This window comes from Lepidochelys olivacea (genome assembly GCF_965140295.1).
Source record: "Lepidochelys olivacea isolate rLepOli2 genome assembly, chromosome: 2".
Classification (NCBI taxonomy): Eukaryota; Metazoa; Chordata; order Testudines; family Cheloniidae; genus Lepidochelys; species Lepidochelys olivacea.
The window spans coordinates 235981782-236007424 of NC_140412.1; the positions used below are offsets into that span (position 1 = coordinate 235981782).

At 40.5% G+C, this 25643-nt stretch overlaps 1 protein-coding gene across 3 annotated transcripts in view; it reads right to left on the minus strand.

Annotated features, from left to right (window-relative positions):
• Nucleotides 1-25643, minus strand: part of ARHGAP21 (Rho GTPase activating protein 21) — a 195561-nt gene that overhangs the window by 92990 nt on the left and 76928 nt on the right. For all 3 annotated transcript variants that reach the window (XM_084621857.1, XM_084621856.1, XM_084621858.1), the window contains one exon: nt 17504-17528. In XM_084621857.1, coding sequence (XP_084477983.1) covers nt 17504-17528 — 25 coding nt within the window. The remainder of the gene's footprint in view (nt 1-17503; nt 17529-25643) is intronic.

Below are 25643 nucleotides of genomic sequence, written 5' to 3' on the forward strand. Positions count from 1 at the left end.
AACATCTGGAATGACCTTCAATTGGGACCAGTTTGGCATAGGGCCAAATACACAGAGCCTACTTAAGTCCCATAGCTAAATTAGCCTACCTGGGCTTTTATGCACAAAATCCTCTGACTCAGGGAGAGCCATTTAAATAACAAAAAAACAAATCTATGCAAATGGACCCTCCAGTTTCACTTCCTCCACAAGCATACTGCCAAGCAGATGTATAAAAATCTGGGCTCTATAAAAAAAATCTATGCAGCTTGCACACCATACAATCTGGCATTGCAGAGTGCACTGGCTCTTGGGAAGCTGCGTTTTATCCAATGAGTGGAGGGCCATAGAGTCCTCCAGTTATGCATGTTTTACAGTTATTGATCTCTTGATGTTTGCAATCATATACAAAACTGCTTACTTGGAAAATGAAGAGTAATAGTAAACTGTTCAGTAAATGGTTCCTCACTGCAGTCTGAGGACCAGCAGTGTCTATGGGTGCACTTGCTGGTGGTCTGCAGAGGGATATCAAGTGAGTATTCCTTATTTTTCAAGAAGTAGATTACATTTAAAAAGCTAAAAATAGATTGAAGACACTTGTAATATTACTTTTCTATCTAAGCAATTTCTGCAGTTGCCATAGGAATATTATTTCATCACCAGTGGAAAAAGAAGATTATTCTTGGTTTATTTATACATCAGTGATGTACTGGCACGCATGCCTAACACCATATCCAAGGACATTCATTTTTAGTGCCTCATACCCAGCAATGTACACTTTTGGTAAGAGCCTATTCTCTTTTCAGTAAGACAATCCAGATAGATCAGAACGCTTGGATTGTAACCTGTGCACACATTCTAATCAGGCCACTGGAGACTGGAAAAATGGGGAGAGCCCCGTAGATACAAAAATTTGGATCCACATCCACAACACTTAATTTGTAACCGACCCGCCATCTGCACTCCACCTCTGAAATGTATCCACACCCGCACCCTCTAGAGCAGCAGTTCTCAACCAGGCATCTGCAAGCCGGTTTCAGGAGACCCGCCAGACAGAAGCCCATAGCCCCAAGCCCTGGCGCCACCTCTAAGGGATAGGTCCCTAAAATAGGAAGATAAGTGAAGATATCATAGGTTAAAAAAAGCATTTAAATGATTCTGAAGGAAAACATTTTATGCCAATTCCGTGACAGACAATAAAGTGAATATATTCTATTATGATTCAAGCCAGATTTGGAGTTTTGAATATTTTCGGTATGAAGTTTAAAAAATTAAGAGCTTGATTTTTTGTTACAGATCTTCCCCTCTGCTTCTGCTACCATGCTGCTAGATAGCATACCTAACAGACTTCCCCCACACACTCCCCAAAAATCTTTTTTCACATTAAAGTGGCAACTGTATGGCATTGGTCTTTTGATTTTTCAACAAAAATTGCTTGTGTTCCACACTTTGAGCTCTTAAATACAGATATTCTCTCTAAACCATACATTTATTTTTCCTTGTTGGATAAAGTGTACATGTTACAATTATGAGAGAGGGTTTGTCTACATAAACATTTAGTTTGTGGCAAGCATGGCAGGGTGGGAATCTAACCCACACTAGCTGTTAGTGAGCATCAGCAGGGTCCACATGGTCTGGTCTGGGATAAAGTCGTGATCATTCTCTCTCATCTTCCCCCTTTCCTAGGCTCCAAGTTCCTTTTCATCCAGAAGGGGCACTCCCTCACTTACTCACTCCCACATAATGAATTCTTCCTCAGCGTTCTGTCCCCTACATTCACCACTATTGTCTTTTGTTCATGCACAGTATACAATGGGTTAACTTCTAAAAGCATTCTATCAGTGCAAAACCACAAAGTTTGGGGGTGGAATTCAGTGGCAGTTCTTGTTCTGAATTAAGTTAAGTCAACTTTCTATATCGGCAGAAGAAAACACAGGAAACGATACAGAAGACTAATATTCCCAACAAGAAAGAGTGCTTGACTTTCTTTAGTTTATCATACCAGAACCTGCCCAAAGCCAAAACACAGGCTTAAAATATCAAGTTAGAATTTTTATAGCTTAAATACCTTAAATGTAGACACCTAAAATCAATAATTAGGTTCTTAAGTAAGTAGCTTGATTTTTAGGGTACTAGGCACCCACAGATCCCAAGGAAATCAAAGACATGAAGTCTTATAGTAGCTAGTCAGTCTGTGTTCCCTTACAAGAGAGTAAACTGAGCAGTTCGCATATTACAGGTAGCATTCACTGTTAGGAAAAGATGAGAAATTGAAATGACGGTAGTTGCTATGGATACTGCTACACAAAAATAGGAGAGAAAATGGAATATCATGAACTATAATACCAAAAATATCTTGTAGGAATTAAATTTCCAACCTCAATTTTTTTTTGTGCCATAATATAACAAAATAAGTTTTTTCAATTCTCAGGCTAAAGGAGGAATTCAGTAGAAAGACCAATCACGTATCACTATTTACTTGTAATTTATGAGCCAATCATCTCAAAATAGTATTATTTTAGGTCAAAGAAAGAAAACCAAATGCTGAATAGCTTTAGTGGAATATATCAAATGAAATATCCTAAGTATCCATGCATTGACACTTTACACTGTTCCCTCGTCAACTACAGCTTCTATTAGCATTAGTCCAAGACAACAAATCTGACCTTTCCAAAATTAAAGTGAGAAAATCAAAATGCTCATTCTGTCCTGTTGGTAGAGATATCAGAACATAACCTGTGTTTCTCCAAACTTAATACATCCAGCAACTGCAATATAGTGCATATAGCTGATGTACATCTTATAGTATATATAGCAATAATAATTCAAAAAGTGTTACAATCCTGTTTAGAAACATTTATGGATTAATGCAACCCAGGGGAGTAATTTTTGAGTACAAACAGACAATGAGTATTCTGTAAACTGTCCAAGGAATTCTTGTGTGAATTAAACATGTGAAATTTGTGCTCAAACGCTTCTGTTGTGAATGAACAAGGATAATATAAATATTTGCTAGTCATTCCTGTCACACACAGCAGTTACTGCACTAAATCATTTCAGTCACAGTGTGAATTCAGGATAGAATCATTTTAATCATTTTCTAATGAACAGCATATGAAAAAAGGTAGTAAGAAGCACTGAACATATGACTCCCAGACACTAATAGAGCTGCCACTAAGTATTTTAAATTGTATTTCTATTTCATACATACACACCCACACACCCCTGCCATCACATAAAGTTGTGTCTATTTGTAGACAGAAAATTAAATATCAGAAGTTTTTGAAAAATAACCACTCTCCCTAGTCCCCCACACAATAAGGTGCTTACAGATCCCATCAAAATATAGAAAAATAAAAGCTAAGGCTGACATCAGGGGTACATTTACACTGCAGCTGGGAGCATACTTTCCAGCCCAGGCACACAAAGTGCTAGCTTTGGTCAAGTAAGCGGACTAAAAGTAGTGTGGCCACTGCAGTAAGGACATATACCCAGGGAGTCAGGCAGGCTTGTGCTTGGGTGGCTAGTCCAGTGGGTCTCAACCTTTCTAAACTATTTTACCCCTTTCAGGAGTCTGATTTGTCTTGCAAACCCCCAAGTTTCACCTCTCTTAAAAACTCGGACATAAAAATACAAAAAAGTGTCATAGCACACTATTACTGAAAAATTGCTTACTTTCTCATTTTTACCTTATAATTATAAAATAAATCAATTGGAATATAAATATTGTACTTACATTTCAGTGTATAGTATATAGAGCAATATAAATCATTGTATGAAATTTTAGTTTGTACTGACTTCGCTAGTGCTTTTTTATGTAGCCTGTTGTAAAACGAGGCAACTATCTAGATGAGCTGATGTACCCCCGGAAGACCTCTGCACATCCCTGGCTGAGTACCACTGGGCTAGCCTGTACTGCCACCCATGCTACATCCACGCTGCTACTTTTAGCATACTAACTTGACCAGTTAGTGCATGTCTGCCCACGCAGACTGGTAGGCATGCTCCCAGCTGCAGTGTATACATACCCCAGCACTCCAGGGATATCAACAGAGTAGCGTTCCACTTGCTAAACTCCTTGTTTACTGATTTTAACTATATCCATAGTAAAAACACACAATGACATTACTTAAGAGTGGATGGAACCATGGCTAATCAACATGGGATGGCAAACGCCAAATAATCAGCAACTTTCTCAAAGATATAAAAAGATGACAACACTTATCTGAGGTTCTTATAGTATGGATTAGCACTGATTTCCAAACTTTTGAAAGGTGACTTCATCCCACACTATTCAGGGAAATGAAAACTAATGCCTATTAACATCCAATCCCATAGCATGTTGTTAAAGTCTTACATATCTTGATTCACAGTATATCTTCCACCCTTTCCCTGCCCCATGCAACAACGAGCTCTTTTAGAGGGGTCAGTCCACAATGTGATGCTGACAGGCCAGATGCCAGCACGTGCCAGAGTTTCAGGACAATTCACTTGTATGGGAATATCAAAGAAGTGTTAGTATACATTCAAACTAATTCACTCGTATGCTGATAAAGATCAAAGATGATGTTGACTGTATTGTTTTCATCTGTAGTTTGCTATTACAATACTTCTACATTATGTGTACCCTGTAATTAATTAACCCTAGGTCAAAAGTGTGTGTTAGTACTAAAATGAGACTTTACTTGATGTGTGAACTTCATGAAGACTAATGAAGGATTGTTGTGTGCTATTACATTAAAATTTGTATCATGTATACCTCTGTAATTACACTTACCCATCAAATGTGACTGAAGCCTTGGAAATGTAAATGATGGTGGTGGCTAGCCTCAGAGCAAGGGCCATTGTGTTCAACAATATGAAATCACAGACTCAGTCTGCATTTCCTATTTATCAAAACCCACGTGTGAGAAGACACGGTTTAGATTTTCTGGAGAAGCTATAAAATGGATTTCACAGAATGATCCTGTACCTCTGAACTATTTGAGCACACAGATCCTGAAAGTTATTTTGCTTAATCCTGAGAGATTTATGGAGCAGATTACTACTTCTTTGCTACCACTCTGGATTTTCACACTTGTTGTGCCAGTATTTAAAAAGGGCAAATCAGGTGACCCGGGTAACTGTAGGCATGTTAGTCTGACATCAATCCTGGGTAAGAAAATGGAATGTCTTATAAAGGGACTTGAAGCGGGAGTCAACCTCTACTTTTTGTTTAAAAAAATAAAACCCAAAGAACACACATTGTATCTGCCCCAAATTTTCAGCACATTCTCTGAGCAAAGCTTGAATTTTCTGAGGATTTTCAAGGAAAACAGTTATTTCTGTTCTGTATTTGGAAAGAAGCAGGATGATGTACTCATAATGAGGATGATGAACCACTGTGCACTCCATTACTGACTAAAGAGGACATTAAACTACATTAATTGTGGATAAGACTTTTTTATGTCAGCAGCCCTGCATAGCTTCCACCCAAGACTCAAAGGTGGCTCAGGAGATCTCTGGTCCAGTGAAAACATTTTTTAAAAGAAGTTGGAATACAAGGGAAATTCCAGAATATTGGACAAGTATTAATGTTGTGCCAATATTCAAAGAGAGAAAGAGGGATGACCTGGGTAATTATAAACTCATTAGTCTGACATCAATATGGTTTTGTTGAAAGTCAGTCTTGTCCAACACACTTGATTTCACTTTTTGATGCAATTAGATGTTTGGTTGATTAAAGGAACTACATAAATGTAATATACTTAATTTTGTAAGGCACTTGGCTTAATATTACACAATGTTCTGATTTTAAAAAATTGGTGCTATAGAATACTATAAAAACACATTAAATGGATTAAGAATGAACGTGAAATGAATAATTCTGAAACCATAAAAGACACCTGAAAACAAATCTGTTGTCCTCCACACACCTCTATTAAGAAATAGATACTGGATAGATGTGAAAAAGCACTTGTCAATGGGGAATCATCATAGAATGCGGCTTTTCTAGTGGGGTTCCACAAGGATCAGTGTTAGCCCCAGCATTATTCAACATTTTCATCAATGATCAGGAAGTAAATATAAGGTCACTGTTGACAAGATTTGCAGATGAAAGCAAATGAAGAGGACAGGTTGCTGATACAGCAATCTGGATCATTTGGTAAACTGGGCCTATTCAAACAAAATGAATTTTAATACACCCAAATGCAAAGTTATAAATCTAGAAACAAAGTATGCAGGCCATACCTAGACAATACGGGATGGCATACTGGAAATCAGTGACCCTGAAAAGCATTAAGAGGTATACCAGACAAGCAACTAAGCATGAGGTCCCAGTGCAAAACTGTGGCAAAAGTGGCTAATGCAATCCTTGGATGTATAAATAAAAGAGGAGGGAGGGCTGTAAACAAATGCCTTACACTGAGATTTAAAGAGCTCAATCAACAAGAAGACTGAGGTGATTGTATTATATTGCATTTATAGTTCACAGGAAGAAATACCAGGTACTTAACAGGCTCTTTAATCTAGTTGAGAAAGGCATAATTTTGACACCATGGCTGGAAATTAAAGTCCAACAAATTCATATTAGAAATAAGGCACGCATTTTTAGTAGTGAAGATGATTAATGATTGGAACAAACTTTGAAGGGAAGTGACAGTCTCCATCTCTTGATATCTTCAAAATTAAGACTGGTTACCTTTCTAGAAAACAGGCTTTAGCCAAACATAAGTTACTGGGCACTCTGGAGCAGGAAAATTGTATGTCCTGTGTTATACAGGTTCAGATTAGATAATCAGATTAGATAATCTAATGGTTCTTTTTGTCTTTAAAAATCTATAAATTCTTATGCACAATCATTAGCCAACGGACAGTATGGTTTATGACTACTACTTCTGTTTTCTAGTGGGGTACGTGGAAGGCTTTTTGAGATGAATACATTCACAGGAATGTTCCCTCCATTTGAAAGAGAGGCCTAACATGGGGAATGGATTTGGCATTTCGGGGACATTTGTGTTGTAATGGGTAACATCTTTAAGAATGGAATGGTAATTTTGTGAAAGTCCAAAGTTATCCTGAACCAAACAAAGCATTTCTTCAAAAAGAAAAGGAGTACTTGTGGCACCTTAGAGACTAACAAATTTATTTGAGCATAAGCTTTCGTGGGCTACAGCTCATTTTATCGGATGCTACAAGAGTGATCAGGTAAGGTGAGCTATTATCAGCAGGATGGGGGAAGGGGAGGTGAGAGAGGGGAGGAGGAGAGAAAAAAACCTTTTGTAGTGATAATCAAGGTGGGCCATTTCCAGCAGTTAACAAGAACGTCTGAGGAACCGTGGGCGGGAAATAAATATAGGGATATAGTTTTACTTTGTGTAATGACCCATCCACTCCCAGTCTTTATTTAAGCCTAAATTAATTGTATCCAGTTTGCAAATTAATTCCAATTCAGCAGTGTCTCATTGGAGTCTGTTCTTGAAGATTTGCCACTTTTAGATCTGTAATCGAGTAATTAAAGAGATTCAAGTGTTCTCCGACTGGTTTTTGAATGTTATAATTCTTGACATCTGATTTGTGTCCATTTATTCTTTTACGTAGAGACTGTCCAGTTTGGCCAATGTACATGGCAGAGGGGCATTGCTGGCACATGATGGCATATCACGTGATGGGAGGGCTCCTCCCTCATACTGGGAATGAGGGGCGATCAACAGGTTATCTCAAGTGCTTATATACAAATGCACAAAGCCTTGGAAACAAGCAGGGAGAACTGGAGGTCCTGGTGATGTCAAGGAACTATGACGTGATTGGAATAACAGAGACTTGGTGGGATAACTCACATGACTGGAGTACTGTCATGGATGGTTATAAACTGTTCAGGAAGGACAGGCAGGGCAGAAAAGGTGGGGGAGTAGCACTGTATGTAAGGGAGCAGTATGACTGCTCAGAGCTCTGGTACGAAACTGTAGAAAAACCTGAGTGTCTCTGGATTAAGTTTAGAAGTGTGTGCAACAAGAGTGATGTAGTGGTGGGAGTCTGCTATAGACCACCGGACCAGGGGGATGAGGTAGATAAGGCTTTCTTCCGGCAGCTCACGGAAGCTACTAGATCGCATGCCCTGATTCTCATGGGTGACTTTAATTTTCCTGATATCTGCTGGGAGAGCAATACAGCGGTGCATAGACAATCCAGGAAGTTTTTGGAAAGCGTAGGGGACAATTTCCTGGCGCAAGTGCTAGAGGAGCCAACTAGGGGGGGCGCTTTTCTTCACCTGCTGCTCACAAACCGGGTAGAATTAGTGGGGGAAGCAAAAGTGGATGGGAATCTGGGAGGCAGTGACCATGAGTTGGTTGAGTTCAGGATCCTGACGCAGGGAAGAAAGGTAAGCAGCAGGATACGGACCCTGGACTTCAGGAAAGCAGACTTCGACTCCCTCAGGGAACGGATGGCCAGGATCCCCTGGGGGACTAACTTGAAGGGGAAAGGAGTCCAGGAGAGCTGGCTGTATTTCAAGGAATCCCTGTTGAGGTTACAGGGACAAACCATCCTGATGAGTCGAAAGAATAGTAAATATGGCAGGCGACCAGCTTGGCTTAATGGTGAAATCCTAGCAGATCTTAAACATAAAAAAGCTTACAAGAAGTGGAAGGTTGGACATATGAACAGGGAAGAGTATAAAAATATTGCTCGGGCATGTAGGAATGAAATCAGGAGGGCCAAATCGCACCTGGAGCTGCAGCTAGCAAGAGATGTCAAGAGTAACAAGAAGGGTTTTTTCAGGTATGTTGGCAACAAGAAGAAAGCCAAGGAAAGTGTGGGCCCCTTACTGAATGAGGGAGGCAACCTAGTGACAGAGGATGTGGAAAAAGCTAATGTACTCAATGCTTTTTTTGCCTCTGTTTTCACTAACAAGGTCAGCTCCCAGACTGCTGCGCTGGACATCACAAAATGGGGAAGAGATGGCCAGCCCTCTGTGGAGATAGAGGTGGTTAGGGACTATTTAGAAAAGCTGGACGTGCACAAGTCCATGGGGCCAGACGAGTTGCATCCGAGAGTGCTGAAGGAATTGGCGGCTGTGATTGCAGAGCCATTGGCCATTATCTTTGAAAACTCGTGGCGAACCGGGGAAGTCCCGGACGACTGGAAAAAGGCTAATGTAGTGCCAATCTTTAAAAAAGGGAAGAAGGAGGATCCTGGGAACTACAGGCCAGTCAGCCTCACCTCAGTCCCTGGAAAAATCATGGAGCAGGTCCTCAAAGAATCAATCCTGATGCACTTGCATGAGAGGAAAGTGATCAGGAACAGCCAGCATGGATTCACCAAGGGAAGGTCATGCCTGACTAATCTAATCGCCTTTTATGATGAGATTACTGGTTCTGTAGATGAAGGGAAAGCAGTGGATGTATTGTTTCTTGACTTTAGCAAAGCATTTGACATGGTCTCCCACAGTATTCTTGTCAGCAAGTTAAGGAAGTATGGGCTGGATGAATGCACTATAAGGTGGGTAGAAAGCTGGCTAGATTGTCGGGCTCAACAGGTAGTGATCAATGGCTCCATGTCTAGTTGGCAGCCGGTATCAAGTGGAGTGCCCCAAGGGTCGGTCCTGGGGCCGGTTTTGTTCAATATCTTCATAAATGATCTGGAGGATGGTGTGGATTGCGCACTCAGCAAATTTGCAGATGATACTAAACTGGGAGGAGTGGTAGATACGCTGGAGGGGAGGGATAGGATACAGAGGGACCTAGACAAATTGGAGGATTGGGCCAAAAGAAATCTGATGAGGTTCAATAAGGATAAGTGCAGGGTCCTGCACTTAGGATGGAAGAATCCAATGCACCGCTACAGACTAGGGACCGAATGGCTAGGCAGCAGTTCTGCGGAAAAGGACCTAGGGGTGACAGTGGACGAGAAGCTGGATATGAGTCAGCAGTGTGCCCTTGTTGCCAAGAAGGCCAATGACATTTTGGGATGTATAAGTATGGGCATAGCGAGCAGATCAAGGGACGTGATCGTTCCCCTCTATTCGACATTGGTGAGGCCTCATCTGGAGTACTGTGTCCAGTTTTGGGCCCCACACTACAAGAAGGATGTGGGTAAATTGGAGAGAGTCCAGCGAAGGGCAACAAAAATGATTAGGGGTCTAGAACACATGACTTATGAGGAGAGGCTGAGGGAGCTGGGATTGTTTAGCCTGCAGAAGAGAAGAATGAGGGGGGATTTGATAGCTGCTTTCAACTACCTGAAAGGGGGTTCCAAAGAGGATGGCTCTAGACTGTTCTCAATGGTAGCAGATGACAGAACGAGGAGTAATGGTCTCAAGTTGCAGTGGGGGAGGTTTAGATTGCATATTAGGAAAAACTTTTTCACTAAGAGGGTGGTGAAACACTGGAATGCGTTACCTAGGGAGGTGGTAGAATCTCCTTCCTTAGAGGTTTTTAAGGTCAGGCTTGACAAAGCCCTGGCTGGGATGATTTAACTGGGAATTGGTCCTGCTTCGAGCAGGGGGTTGGACTAGATGACCTTCTGGGGTCCCTTCCAACCCTGATATTCTATGATTCTATATATCACATTGGCAGATGTGCGGGTGAGTGAGCCTCTGATAGTGTGGCTGATGTGATTAGGCCCTATGATGGTGTCCCCTGAATAGATATGTGGACACAGTTGGCAACGGGCTTTGTTGCAAGGATAGGTTCTTGTCAACTGCTGGAAATGGTCCACCTTGATTATCACTACAAAAGGTCTCTCCCCCTCCCTCCCCCCCGGCTCTCCTGCTGGTAATACCTCACCTTACCTGATCACTCTTGTTACAGTGTGTATGGTAACACCCATCGTTTCATGTTCTTTGTGTATATAAATCTCCCCACTGTATTTTCCACTGCATGCATCCGATGAAGTGAGCTGTAGCTCACAAAAGCTTATGCTCAAATAAATTTATTAGTCTCTAAAGTGCCACAAGTACTCCTTTTCTTTTTGCGGACACAGACTAACACGACTGCTACTCTGAAAAGAATTTCTTGAAGACCAGGGCATGATCTGACACAGTAGCTGCCATTCTGTCTCATCCTATCTCTATCCTCAACAAAACATGTTGCTAACTAAACAATGGCAATCACCAGATGTGTATTAGAGCCCTAACCAAATTATTTGACAGAATTACTGGCTTAATGGATGGGGGAAAAGCAGAAGATGTGATGTACCTTGATTTTAGTAAGGCTTTTGACCGAGTCCCACATGAGCACCTCATAAGAAAATTAGGGAAATGTGTAGTTGAAAAGGTGGGTGCACAACTGGTTGGAAGATGGTACTCAAAGTCAAACTGGGAGGGCATATCTAGTGGGAAGTCCTGGGTCTGGTACAATTCAGTATTTTCATTAATTATTTGGATTTTAGAGAGGAGAATATGCTTATAATCTGCAGATGACAAAAAACTGGGAGGGGTTGCTAACACTTTAGAAGACAGATTAGAACTCAAAATTACCTTGACAAATTGGAGAATTGGTTTGAAATCAACAAGATGAAATTCAATAAAGATAAGCACAAAATACTTCACTGAAAAGGATCTGGGCGGTAACAGTGGATGATAAATTGAATATGAGCAAACAATTTAAGTGTTTTTTGCAACTGCCTAATATTCTTGTGTGTATTAATAGAAGTGTGGTATGTAAGACATGGGAAATAATTGTCCTGATCTATTAAGCCCTGGTGAGGCCTCAGCTCTAGTATGTCCAATTCTGAGTGCCACACTTTAGAAAAGATGTGGAAAAACTAGAGAATGTCCAAAGGAGAGCAACAGAAATGACAAACATCTTAGAAAACCTGACTGATGAGGAAAGATTAAAAAATTGGACACATTTTGTCTTGAGAAAAGATAACAGAGAGGGCACATGGTAACAGTCTTCAAATATGTTAAGGGGTGTTATGAAGAGGACAGCTGTCCACTCAAACTAGGACTAGAAGGAATGGGCTTAATCTGCAGCCAGGGAGATTAGGCACATATTTAGAAAAGCTATAGCAGTAGTTAAGCACAGCAAGAGGCTTCCAAGGGAGGTTATGGAAGCCCCATCATTGGAGGTTTTTAAGAATTGGTTAGACAAACACCTCTCAGGGATGGTCAAGGTTTACTTGGTCCTGCCACAAAGCAGGGGGCTGGAGTTGACTTCTCAAAGTCCCTTCCAGCCCTAAATTTCTACTATTCTGAGGTTCCCAATAAGTCATCTGTGTATTCTGAGGTTCCCAATACGTCATCTGTATCAGGAAGGTGAAGTTATTTTATTTATAAAAAGATGATGGGACCTGACAATGGAGAAAAAAATGTGAATACCTGGAGGACCTCCATTCAAAAAAATATTCCACCAATCAATGTGACAGTTTTGCACAGTGCCCATCCACTTCGCATAAGTGAAACAAAAGCTACTAAAGGGGGTCCCTAGTATAAGTCTCCCCTTAACCCATCGTTTTGCATCTCCTTCACTCATCAATAGGGGAACATGTTCCAATTTATGTCAGTCCCGATCTGCATATCCATTGCTTCACCTTTTGCGTGACTTTTCTGTGGGTGCTTAGGTGACGTGATGGATATGTGGATCGGGACCAATGTGAATCAGAACACATTCCCCTATTGAGGAGTGATGGATACGCGAAACGACAGATAAGGGGGAAGACGTATACCAGGGACCCCATGTATCCATTGCCCTTTTCAAGAAGGCAACCCCGATGTATACTGGGGACCCCCTATATAGCATTAGGTTAATTTTTGATCAAGTTAAGCTTCAAGTGAAAATGCTACCTGAATGCTTCAAAAAAAGTTCATATTTACAATTAACCCTTTAAATTAAGAAAACTACAAGTCAAATCTTTATGCAGAAAATATTTAACCCTAATCAATTTCAGTTTTAAAAAGATTTCTCTCCAAATCAGTGATACTGTACTCTACCTACATAAACTCTGCACTAAGTTTTTGTACTAACTTTTCCTGTCCCCACCCCAACCAAAAAAAAGTGTTAATTACGCTGCTCCCCTAATCCCTTTCGAGTCTTTGATGATACTCATGAAACCTAAAAACACCAATTCTGGAAAAAGTATTTTATAAATTACTCTGCTAACTTATCTTGCCAAGCAATCTAAACATGCTAAAGGAAAAATAAGCAAGCACGTTACTGCAAAGTCATAAGTGATACTGCCTTAATATAAAACAAAAAACCCTTCCTTAAGCTTAAACCTATTTAATGAAGTTGCCACTAGATGGCTCCTTTGTGTTACATATTTCCCAATAACTCTGTTCCATAAAACAACAAATCTGAGTGATCCCCAGATGGGATAGCCTACCACCATTCAGACATACATCAATTTGCACGTGCAAAAGCAACTTCTGGTAACTTCCCATGTTCAATTACCTGCTTTCTTAGGTAGGCCATTTATTTACGATGACAAAGGCCTATGTAAGCACACCTTCATTTCGGCACATCATAATTTTACTAAACTAACATGAGTTTCGTGCTTAAAGCTTGCCTAACAGAAACTTGCTACTAATTTCTACTTTAAGACATTAAATGAAACTGTTTAATTCATTCAATTATAAACAGTGTATGGGTGTAGGCGTCTTGATTTGGGCCCCTGCATGCTAGGTCTTCTCCTATTTTGGGAACAGGTAACATAAAATTGAAACTGCTTCGGCACCACTGCAGAAGCCTTTTTCGCTCTGGCAACTGCACCCACCTGCTTGTCCACCTCCAGGCTGCCTTGAGTTTTCTTGCAGCAAGACTTCAGAGCACCCTGGGTGAAAGCAGATCCAACATCTTAATCTCAACTATCCCATCCAAAAAAACCCAAATACAATCGAGGATGATCTCTAAAATGTGCTGTGCCTTTTGCTTTTCTTGAAGTCTAAGGTCATATCAGTGTAGAATATGCTGAAATAGTAACAACACTTCTGCTGTTTGGACCAAGTGTCCTGCCTTATACTGTTTAGGGTACTAAAGGATGTTCTAGCAACACTGTATGAACATGAACACTATCACATATTAAGATAAAATACCAAGCAAGCCTGGCTATTCACCTTAACTTTATCTTCAGCTAATACTGCCCCTCCTCTAATCTTTCCACATCTGCGTTCTTCTCCCCGCCTCGACCACCACTTATATTGAAGGATATGATTTCGTCACAGAGGTCATGGATTCCGTGACTTTAATGTACCTCCGTAACTTCCTTGCCTTGAGCTGTCAGACTGCCCTGCAGTGGCAGGGCTCCAGGTTGTCAGCGCCCCTCCACCCCCACCCCAGGCAGCAAAGCTCTGGGCTATAAGCACATACACACCTATCCCTACAAGCAGTGGGACTCAGGCTTCAGCCTCCCGCCAGGCGGTCAGCCCCACCATGGACAGGTTGTGGGCTTCCTTGGATTTTTGTTTATTGCCTACAATCTGCCTGACTTTTGCTAAAAAATAACCGTGACCTCAAACAATCATATTTAATGCCACGCACTCTGCCCGTACTGCTTCTGTGATCATCAAATCACCATTCATGACCAATTTTCACTTCCCTTCCTCGCTTCTGACTCTGTAGTCAAATCCCTCCCCTTCAGTTTTGATTCCTTTGCCGTTCTCTCCCAAAGGCCATCCCACTGATCTTGAACCTTTGTTTTGGTTCACCCCAAGTATTTGATTCCTCGTTTTCTGCACTGCTGAATGCTTCCTGAGAAAATTTCATGAGTACACAGGCTTCTTCCACTACACATCTTCTCTCAAAAGCACTGTTCCCCCCCACCCACCCACTCTTAATAAAAGCTATGCACATAATTTATGGATCTTCATCAAGGCCTCCCCTTTACCCCATACATCCAGACAGTCCAGATCTTGCCATTGCTTCTTCCACTAATTCTTTATAACCAACCTTTTATTTCAGTTCAAACTTCTTGTGCATGCTTTCATTGTTTTCCTTCTTCATTACTGTATCCACCCACTCTGATTCCCACATCACCACCCTATAATCCATGCAAAGTGGATAGCTAAGAACACACGCTTTTGCCAGTTGATCTGATCATGTCAATAACGTCCCACAGTCCTTCCAATCTTGTCTTTATTTTACTAGTCTCTACAATGCCAGCTCCGATATCCAATCCATCCAGTTGTCACACAAAACCATTTCCCAAAAAAGCCATGGTCCCTGGCTACATAGAACCTCCCTGAGTGTCTCTATAAAGCCACTTCCCTATCCTGATTCAAGTCCTTTCTTAGGAGCCCATTTCATCCGTGCAGTTAACAAGAAATTACCCAGTGAGACCTGCAGGTGTTTTTATTCCTTACACACACACACAAATCTTCACTATGCTGTACGCTGGTTCTTGTGAGGAACCATGTTATCTTACTGATGCTAACCCTTTTCTTCTCTATCAACTCCATCTTACTACTCCTTGTTACACTATCTCTAATATTACATATCTTCCCAATGCAGGGTTCATGTCTTTGATGTGTATTGCAAGGCACCTAGTACATATTAAGTTGCTGTAATAAATAATCTGATGACTTTAGTGTAAACTGTTAACCAATCCTTTCAGGAAACGAATCTTGTCCCCACCTTGTACCACATTATACAATGGGCTGAGTAAATTTTGGGACTGTTGCCTTCCCTCTGAATCATTAGGTACAGGCTACTGAGAAATAGATCTCAGACTATTTGGATGAACAAAATTTGAGGTAAATAAATATTGATCTAAGCCTCTAGCTGATCAGGTTATCCCTATGACCACATGGGGGAGTGCTGTAGCACTTTGTCAATAACAAATGCATTTAGTTTCAGGGTGGTGGTTCATTTGTTATTGTATATTCTGTACTTGTTCCATGCACAGGACTGACTCCTTTCAGCACCAAAGGCAAGGATGTTCCTTGCTGTGTACGCCTGTGCCAAGGGAGTAATGGGGTGGTACTCTCCTCTGCAGGCTGCGTGTCCAGTGTATCCTAGCACAGATGAGAAAAAACAGTCTCCATATGGCTGTTACTTCCTTTCTGGCACTGGTTGGCACGGAATAGATGCTCAGAGACTGAGCACAGGCTTGGCTCCAGCCCATAACATGTTAGCCAATGCAGCTGAGCTGGCGGGGGGTAAGGGGGTGGAGGAAGGAAATAATCTTCTCGACCAGTAGAAGAAAAGGAGATCCAAGGAGATTCACAGTTCCTTCCCTAGTCTGCTCCTGAGGCACCACAGACACACATCAAACACACAAAATACCAATTTGAGATCATGTCTTTTTAACTCTCTTTAAAAAAGCATGCTTCTCTCCAGAGAGATCTGTATTGGAATGTGCCCATCTTCAGAGAGCCGCATTTGTACATTAAACTCAATGCTGATCCAAACACTTGATGTTATGTTCAGTCACTTGCTTTGGGCCCAATCAAATATTTTGCATTCCCTAAAATCCCTCAGTAATCAATTGGAGTTATAGGTGAGCAAAGAAAGCCTGATTAGGCCCCCTTAATTTGCAAGCCAAATTCTTCACACAGATCAAAACCACTTATCACTGTAAAGAAGGAAAAAGAAAACAGAGGAAGAAGGGAGCAGGGAATAGACAACAGTAAGTGCCAAAGGGAAAATTAAATTAAGCAGGATGTTGCTCTGGTTTCTAAAATAAGTTAATATTTGCAATTAAATAAAGGGGGAGCAAAAAATTATACACAAGGCTGGAAAAAATGGAAACTGGCAGAAAAACAAATGGATAAAAGGTTTTTTCCTCTAATTTAAGTGTAGTGTACAATCTTTTACATATACATTTATTTTCTTGAATCTCTCTAAACTATGTTCAACAGGTCTTATTTCAGAGGAAATGAAAAATGAGACTGGCAGAATACTAGAGCTGATGAGAAGACAAATTAATGCTGTTAAAATTCTGAGGGGCATATAGTTAGGTTTATAGGCAGCTATTTTTCTAAAATTTACATGCCACATTTGTGGGTAAGTTTCAGCTTATTTCAATTCCAGCCAATGTTATGCACTGGGTTTATATTCTGACTTCTCCAAGTGCTGGCTTGCTTTCACCAGAACAAACTGATCAGAAACCATAAAGTTATTACTTGCCCACAATATACAGAGAAAATGGTTTGTATACAGAATCAGGCTCCAGTCCTGCATTGTGATTTGTATACTGTACCTCCGTGGAGTGCTACTGAAGTCAACAGGACTGCATCTGTGTGGATCATAATGAAGGATCATGGCCTAAGCATTAAAAAGCTAAGCCAGTTGGTTTCTCACATAGTACTCATATGAGAGCTACAGTATTACAGTTATTCCATGAAGTTTATATAGTATACTTCATAGCATAGCCACTATACTTACATAATACACTGCTTTTCAAGTTAAAAAGAGTTAGGGGTGATAGAATACATCGCCTCTTGTGCTTAATGGACTTCTGCTCCAAAGCCGTGTGAGGATCAATAAAAACACTTGCACTGTCTCACACTTAATTTTTAAGTCAGAGATCTTAAATAGCCATTACACCCGTTACACTGATGAATGATAAATAAGGAATACTAAAATAAAAAAATGAAAATGCATACCTCCTCTATTTCCATTTTCTTCATCCTGCCAAACAAAAACAAAATACAATTAAAATGTAAAATTTACCAAATGGAAGAAAACACGTATGGACAAGGTTTTAAAAAAATGAGTGCCTTGTTAGGCTCACAAACCCATGCTTAGGCACCTAAATAAGTGGTCTGATGTTCATGGTAGCTGAATGTTTAGCACTTTTTAAAATTAGACATTAATTACTGAAAACCTTGGTAAGGTGTATATTTAAACAAACAAATCTCATCTTACTTCCTTGATAAGTCACACAGCAGCAGTCACATGGCATTATTTGATTCAAGAAAATATACCAAAAAGCAAAGCTGTACAGCAAAAGTGCAATTCATCTAAAATTGGAGAGGTTCCACATTTTTTGTCTATCAATGACTCATCGTAAAATTAGTTCACTTTAAGTCTTAAGTATTTCCTAACCGCATATCCTGCAAACTCCACCTGAAATCTAAATCAAGCTTTGTCGATCTGTAATATGATCAATGTTTCTACACTTAGAATAGCTTAGGTAACAAATTGGATGATGATGATGCTCCTTCTCTCATACTTGCATTGACTTTTCAATATTAACTAAAAATAGAGTTGCGTCAGTGAAGTACGCAGCTATAACTTGAAAATATGAAGGAGAAGTTGAATAAGTAGTTCCCTTTTTTACATAGTCAATTTCCTGTCTAGAATCACGTTATAAAGTCAATATGGAGATTCAGTAGCAACTCCACAGTTAAGGTCAACCTCCTATTCTATATTAAGGCTGATTTTATCTACTCCATGACTTCACCAAACTTCTACCAATTTGGAATCTGACATGGGCTTACATGTCATGAAGTAGAACTTTTCTGGAAAATTTAAGGCAAAAAGACATTAAGAAATACGAGGAGTCTCTTCCCAGCCTGCCAAAGAAAATTAAAGAAAAAAACAAATCCCATTCCAACCCCTTCAAAAGTCTATTAACTTTCTCTCTCTCTTTTTTTTTTTTTTTTTTTTTTAAAGCAGCTTGGCTTAGGAATTTACTTTGCTTGGCTGACATGGCCTCATTCAGAATGAGGTGAACTAGTGAAGGCAAAGCTAAAAGTTATTTGGTAATCTTACCTGTGTAATATGTTTAAGTGGAGCCTTAGTTCCAAATTTCCAGGCTGCTTCCATTAAAAACAAAAAAACTACATCTTTCTTCTATTAATTTTGTTTTCCTGGAATGACAGCTTTTCATCCCAAACTTTACTCCAAATTAATTATTTTTTTTGCCTGAAAGTTTATAATATGCAGTGGTACAATATAGACCAGGGAAAGGTCCCTCTAGCTACAACACACCTCATTGTGGTGCAGATTATACAGAAATGCTGTATCACAATACATTGTCATTACAGCACAGAAGTTACCAATGAGTCTGTGGAAGCTTTAAAAACCTCAACACAAAAATTTAACTTTAAAAAGGATTGAGCTAGTAAGGATCACATGTCTATCTCTAAAAAGCAGATATACTATAACAATTGTATCAATTAGGCTAATTTTGAGAATAGCCAAGTGTATACCTTTGCTTTTTTGTACAATACAGACTGTTCAGTATTTCAGCAAAAACACTGTCCCAGAGAACAACTAGTGTTAAAAGTCATTATTACAGCACTCGCTTCCTGTAACAGTTCAACATGTTTTGAACTATGATCACCCAAAAGGACTGCAGCATAAAATTGTGTAATGGCAATCTGTATTTATCTAGTTTCTACCCAATTCACTGAACAAAAAACCAAACAAAACAAAAAAATGTTTGAGACTTTAAATATTTGGATTCTCGTTTTCCAAGGCTATAAAAGTATGGGTCCAAACTATGAGAGGGAACAGTTTAATATAGGATATAGTAAACACAATACTGATAGATTACCAATTGTAAAATTGGTATCAATTTGTGAAGAACTGGAAATCCCTCATGTGGCATGTACAGCTGAGTCATAAAACAGCTGGAAAAGATTAATATTAAATGGATTTTGTATGATATCAAGGCAATGATCTCAATCCTTAAAAAAAAAAATGTACAAGAAGTGCTTCTCAATTTTTAAAAGCATTTTTACGTTCACCATACATGCTGCAACATTTTTTAGCATGTACTGTTTCAGTTGTATTACACCATTCATAACAACACAGACATGCAGAAAGTACTACACTTCTAAAAGTAAGTTTCTGTTGCTACTTAGCACTAGTAAAAATGAAACAGATTAGAATGTTCATTATACTCTTCTCTGCTTCATCATGTTGCCCCTTGGCACCTTTACAATGATACCAGCCTTGCCTGCCCATTTGTCAGCTTCTTACATCTCCTCTCACACTGCCCCTTAACGCACGGAATGCCCTTGCTGAACTGATCCATAAGGCTACCACACACTTCCTCAAGACCAGTCATTGCCATGATGCAAATAAGAAACCAGCCAATAAATAAAGGCGAGATGGGAAGCAGATGAGGACAGCTGATGCCCAATCTCTCCAACAATATATTAGGGAGAGAGAAGTATATAAAATTTTGTGTTGGATTTATCTGCCTCCCACTTGTTTTACATGTCACCTGCCTTCTCAGATAAAAAGCTCTTTTGGGAAAGGACCATGTCTTTATGTGTATTTGTACAGCACTAGCACAACGGGACCCTGATCCTGACTGGGGCCTCTGGTACAACTTTAATATATATGACAATAATACTCCATAAATACTACTGATCCATTACTGTTCACATTCAGGTATTACAACATTATATTCAATAAAATGGAACAAAAATAGAGACAGTGTAGTGAATTGTAATTAATAAATGATGGCTCTCCCCACATCCTCCCCAACCATCACCACCACATTTTCAGCTGACTAGAAAGCTTTAACAGATCTTTGTGGATGCAGACCGTTGCCAAAGTGACCCATGCGTTTGTCACATTTTCACTAAATTACCACTTTGTGTTCTAGTTCTACTTGCAGCTACACTTCTCATTTACTGAAACCCAAACTAATACAGTTGCCAGCTTATTTCATGTGTTCCACAGAGCATTATACCCGTGCTCCACTCTGCAAAGGTTCACATTTGGTTTTCAGTGCAATTCAGGCTGTTTGTTCTGAGCTATGCCAGTTTTGGTTAGGGTCTTGGTTACCTTAGAAACTGCCTTAATTGCTTTCTTTATCTGATAAGGGAGGTCAATGGAGGCACTTGAACTGGCTGACCCTAGAGTTGTACGACTAAGACCTGAAAGAATGAATAATATTTTTAGTGGGGAACCCCCAACTCTGGAGCTCACTTCCATCACTGATCCAACCCAAATCTCTTGGCTTTTATGGTACATTGCAAATCTCATCCATTTTCTCAGGCTATTCCAGATTGGGGTACGTTAGAAAGTTTTGCTTGCTTTTGGGAAAGTTTAGTAGGAACAAATAAATAATGGAAGGTCACATTTTGGTTCTATCGTATCTTTCTCCATTTATTGGCTATGTGCTAGGACAAAAGAGCCTTTGTCACAGTTATTACTGAGCAGTGCTGGTTTTTTATACTGTAACTAAGAGACACTCTACTTGGGTGGCATTGACTATCAGCTTAATGCAGTGTTTCTCAACCTTGGAGCCGTGACGCCCAGAGGGGGCGCCTCGGTCAGCTTCAGCCCCCTACCTTTTGAAGCTTTGGGGGAGGGGTCACGATTTTTTCTTCTTAAGACCAAAGGAGGTCCCCAGCATAAAAAGTTTGAGAAACACTGACTTAATCTAACCACTTAATCTCTGTGCTCTCTGGCAATCCCAACCCATATCCTATGCCTAGTTTCCCCATTTCTGTTAAGACTTCAAAACATCTGAATGCTGGAGAAACTGAACTGAATTTGGTGCCCTGAAACTGCTGGATCGCAGCAGCGTGGGTCTAAACAGAATGAGCTTATCTGACTTGATGATAAACACCCAGCACACGTTAGTAGGTGCACTATTTAGGACGTGCCTAACTCCTCAAATCTATTACAATAGAAAATGTCACAATATCAGTCTGCCTTTCAGTTCTCCTTACTGCACAACTTGGCTAGTATGGACACCCTGGAAAATATTCAAGTAAAACTGGCTCCTTACATTGGCAAGGGTAAGCAAGAGAATTATCTGTCTTTAGATCACTCAACCCTTGCACATGTGATGGTGTTTTCAAGGTACCTTGCCAACTTCATTTCCAACATCCTGTCTGGATTCCTGCAGCTACTACATTTAAACCAACAACTTTTTGAAAAAACAACGACACTCTTAGCATCATTTGTAATCTGGGATGTGGTGAAGCCATCGCAGACCCAGACTGTTCCTTGCTCCCAGCCTCCTTTCACGGCTTTCTAGATTTTATTTTAGAGAGATCAGGATGGAAGAGGCAAGGACTCACTGCCCAAAAAAGCTGCCCACAAACAAGTCCTAAGCTAGGATACCAGAGTCCATGTCTGCTGCAATATCAGAGGTAGGGAGTGTGGTGGTTCAACAATTAAGGTTGGATGTGACTAGGCAAGAAATGTCAAACAGTGCAACTCTTGACTGGAAAGCTTCTTTGTGGAGAGTTCATTCACTGGGGTGGACCAGCATGTGGCTGAACCAGGCAGAATGGTTGTTGAAAGAACTGAGGAGATGAAAGGAATCCTTAAGGATCTTTATTTCCTCTCTGCTCAGTAATGGAAGATCATCTCCCTTAGGAAGTGACTCTTGGTTTTCCCCAACGGTTTATGAAAGCAGCTTCTACAGAGTAGTCCAATCTGATCAGGACATGCTGACTTGCTGGAAGGTTCAGGGATATCAGGACATGTCTAACTGCTTTGAGTTCTAGCAAGTCAATGTGAAACCTCTCCTCTTCCCAAGGAACAACAACTCCTTCACTAATCTAAAAGGGAAGTGGGTGCTCACCAGTTCAGGTTGCCACTGGTGATAATGGAAAGATTGAGGGGCACCTACAGAAGGGAATACTTTAGGGAACTGGATCAATGTAGCTACCAGGTCAGTGACGCCTTTATTGCCAAGGGAACCTGTAGCTTGCTTTCAGCACTCCCCCAAGGGTCTGAAGAAGGAATACGGAACTGACACGATTTAACAGAGCATGGAACCGGATCATGACAAGATCGGCAGCCTCTAGTAACTCTCTATTTGCAGGTCAGGTAGCTTCCAGCTTTTCTATCCTTTCTGTGGATGTTCATGTTTTTGCCTCCTTCCTGTCTATGACTGTACGCAAAAGGATCAGCCTCTGGTATTGGGATTGTGAGCTTTTATGCAGGTTTAACACAAATCCCAGGGTTTTGAACATGACCTGAGGAGATCTGGATACTGCTTGTTATTACTATTTATTTGTATTACGATGGCCTCTAGGAGCTGCATTCATGGACCAGAACCTCATTGTGACAGACATTGTACAAACAGAACAAAGACATGGTCCTGACCCCAAGGGGCCTGGATGGTCTTTTGGAGGGACTGGGCTTGAATGACTCAGTTATCCAGGTATGGGATCATAAAGAAGCCTTCCAGTGTGAGAGCAGCCGAAATTACCACCATGATCTCCGTGAGGGTTTAGGCAGGGGATATTGATAAGATGGACTGGCAGAGGGATATTTTGGAAGTGAAAGTGACCCACTAAGAACCTTATAAATCTCTAGTGGGATAGGGAGACACAGAGGTGTATGAGAAGTCTTGGGTCTCCAGAAAAGACGATGTATGAGATTTTAAAGACTTATTCCTCTTCCTTCTGCCACTTCACCAAAACCAGAATGGAAGAAGAAACCATGATATTGGCTCCTACTCAGAGTCCTGAGGCAGGTCATTTAGGCTGTTGACTGCCAAAAGCCAGCATGAGAGATTCTTGTAGATCAATTTGTGAGTTTGTCTGACTGAAGTTCAGTCAACAACTGAATGGCCACTATGAATGAAGAGGATAAGCAGGCAGCCATAAATATGTAAGTGCTCCCTAATCCCATAATTTCCTGTTTGAAGCAAGAGTCATAATGGAATGGAGAAACCATTTCCAACATTTCAGAGACAGAAAAGGATTAAGGAAGATGAGCGCCTAACAGCCCTGCTGCAGGAACATGGGGATCCTAGCATCTCAACTCAGGCCTCAAACTCCACTGAAAAAATATTTAAAGCCTTAGATGTGAGGCACCAGAATGGCTCATTCCAGTGGGGACACACTCCTTTGGCTCTCCGAAAAGCTGTCAGAAGCAAAGGCAGAAGGAGCTGAAGACATACAACTAGAATGGGATAAAAGTAGATCTGTCCACTTCCCCTTCCTCTGGGATTTCCCTGGAAGCATATGTTTAATAACCCAAGAGAACCCAAAAGAGCCTCTGGAGAAGACTGGAGAGCTGGATAAGTGAAGAGAAGTGACCTGCTGAGGTTTCTTGTTGGAGACTACAAAAATGGTCTCTGTCAGGAGGAAGCAACAAGGCTGCATAAACCTTGTTCAGCACGGACAAAACTTCCTCACTCCCTTCTACCTCTGCTTCAAACTGGAATCCATCCAGAGAAATCTCTTGGCTGACCCCCTGCTGATCATTCTGTACTGCAGAACAGGGAAACATGTTATGATCACCTGATTCCGACTAGCTAGCAATTTCTGCTGCTGGCTGGCTTCAACAAGTCTGTCAGTGGAAGGGCTCAGGCACAGAATGCAAACCACAACAGACTGCTATAGTGATTTGGAGCAAGAGTGGCAAAGCTTTCCTGCCCAGTTTCTTCTACTCCATAAGGAGTCTGGTAGCCACCCAAGGCACGCAGATACAAAAGAAAGCTTCAGCCAGGAAACTCCAGCTACCTTTGTGCAGGGAGGCAGGAAACAACTAGGGAGCAGAGTCTAGGAAGAGCCAAACAGAGAACTGGGAGCCAAAACTTTTTTTGTTCTTGCCTGGCTCCTTGCCTGGCAGACAGGGCCAGGAGGAACACCCAATGGTTGCATGCACTATGTGAACCCATATCCTTGGAAGAGTAACAAAAATGTTATTTTATGAATAAAGTAATGCTAACTAGATCACCAAAATTGTCTCACTGTTTTCTATCAGTAAAATACACACTTTTTTTTACCCATTGAATACAACTGAACACTTAGAATGTTACAGCAATAGACAGTAATTCATGTCATTTGAGAAAAACCAACGTACTATATAGACAGGTTTCAGAGTAAACAGCCGTGTTAGTCTGTATTCGCAAAAACAAAAGGAGTACTTGTGGCACCTTAGAGACTAACCAATTTATTTGAGCATAAGCTTTCGTGAGCTACAGCTCACTTCATTGGATGCATACTGTGGAAAGTGTAGGACATCTTTTTATATTCACACGAAGCATGAAAAAATACCTCCTCCCATCCCACTCTCCTGCTGCTAATAGCTTATCTAAAGTGATCGCTCTCCTTACAATGTGTATGATAATCAAGTTGGGTCATTTCTAGAATATACAAATACATATCTTGTGTCTCTCCTGGCTAATTGAGAACTGAAAGGCTCTAGCCCTTTTCAGTAGATAACACGTAAATAAAAGAATCATGAAAACTGTCTTTATAGCACACATTAACTTCAGATGTAAATGAATGAAAAGTGAAGCAGATTTCCTACCTTGTATTGTTTACTACTTTTTCCAGGTTGTTCTCTAAATGTGACATTGTGATACAGACACTTTTGATTAAACTGTGGGGTTTTTTTAAAAAATCTGGACAGATGTGTCAATAATTTTATGTCAAAAATTTGCCAAGTTTGGCAGCAATACATTCAAGTTTTACAGTAACAAAGTATTACTGCACTTATTAGTAACCAAACAAAATGTTTTGAAAACAGAAGATCTTTAAATTATCCTTTTCATACAATTATTTTCCGTTTCTGTCAACGGAAGTCAAAAATAAAGTCTCAGGCCCACACTGATGGGCCGTAGTATTTTGAAAGGGAAAGAATTAAAAACAGGAGGAAGACTTTAGTCTGTGACTTAAGTGAGAAGAGTAGTGCAATAGTGCAACAGTAATCTATCTAAGGAAGCGTACACTTTGTGAGAATAAAGCAGATCAAGGAGTTTGTACTGAAGGAGAGAGCAAATGAGCCTGACATTTATTAGCGCGCATGAAGGTTTTTCACATCAGTGTAAGATTTACACTCACGGAAACAGGAAAGCTTTTATTA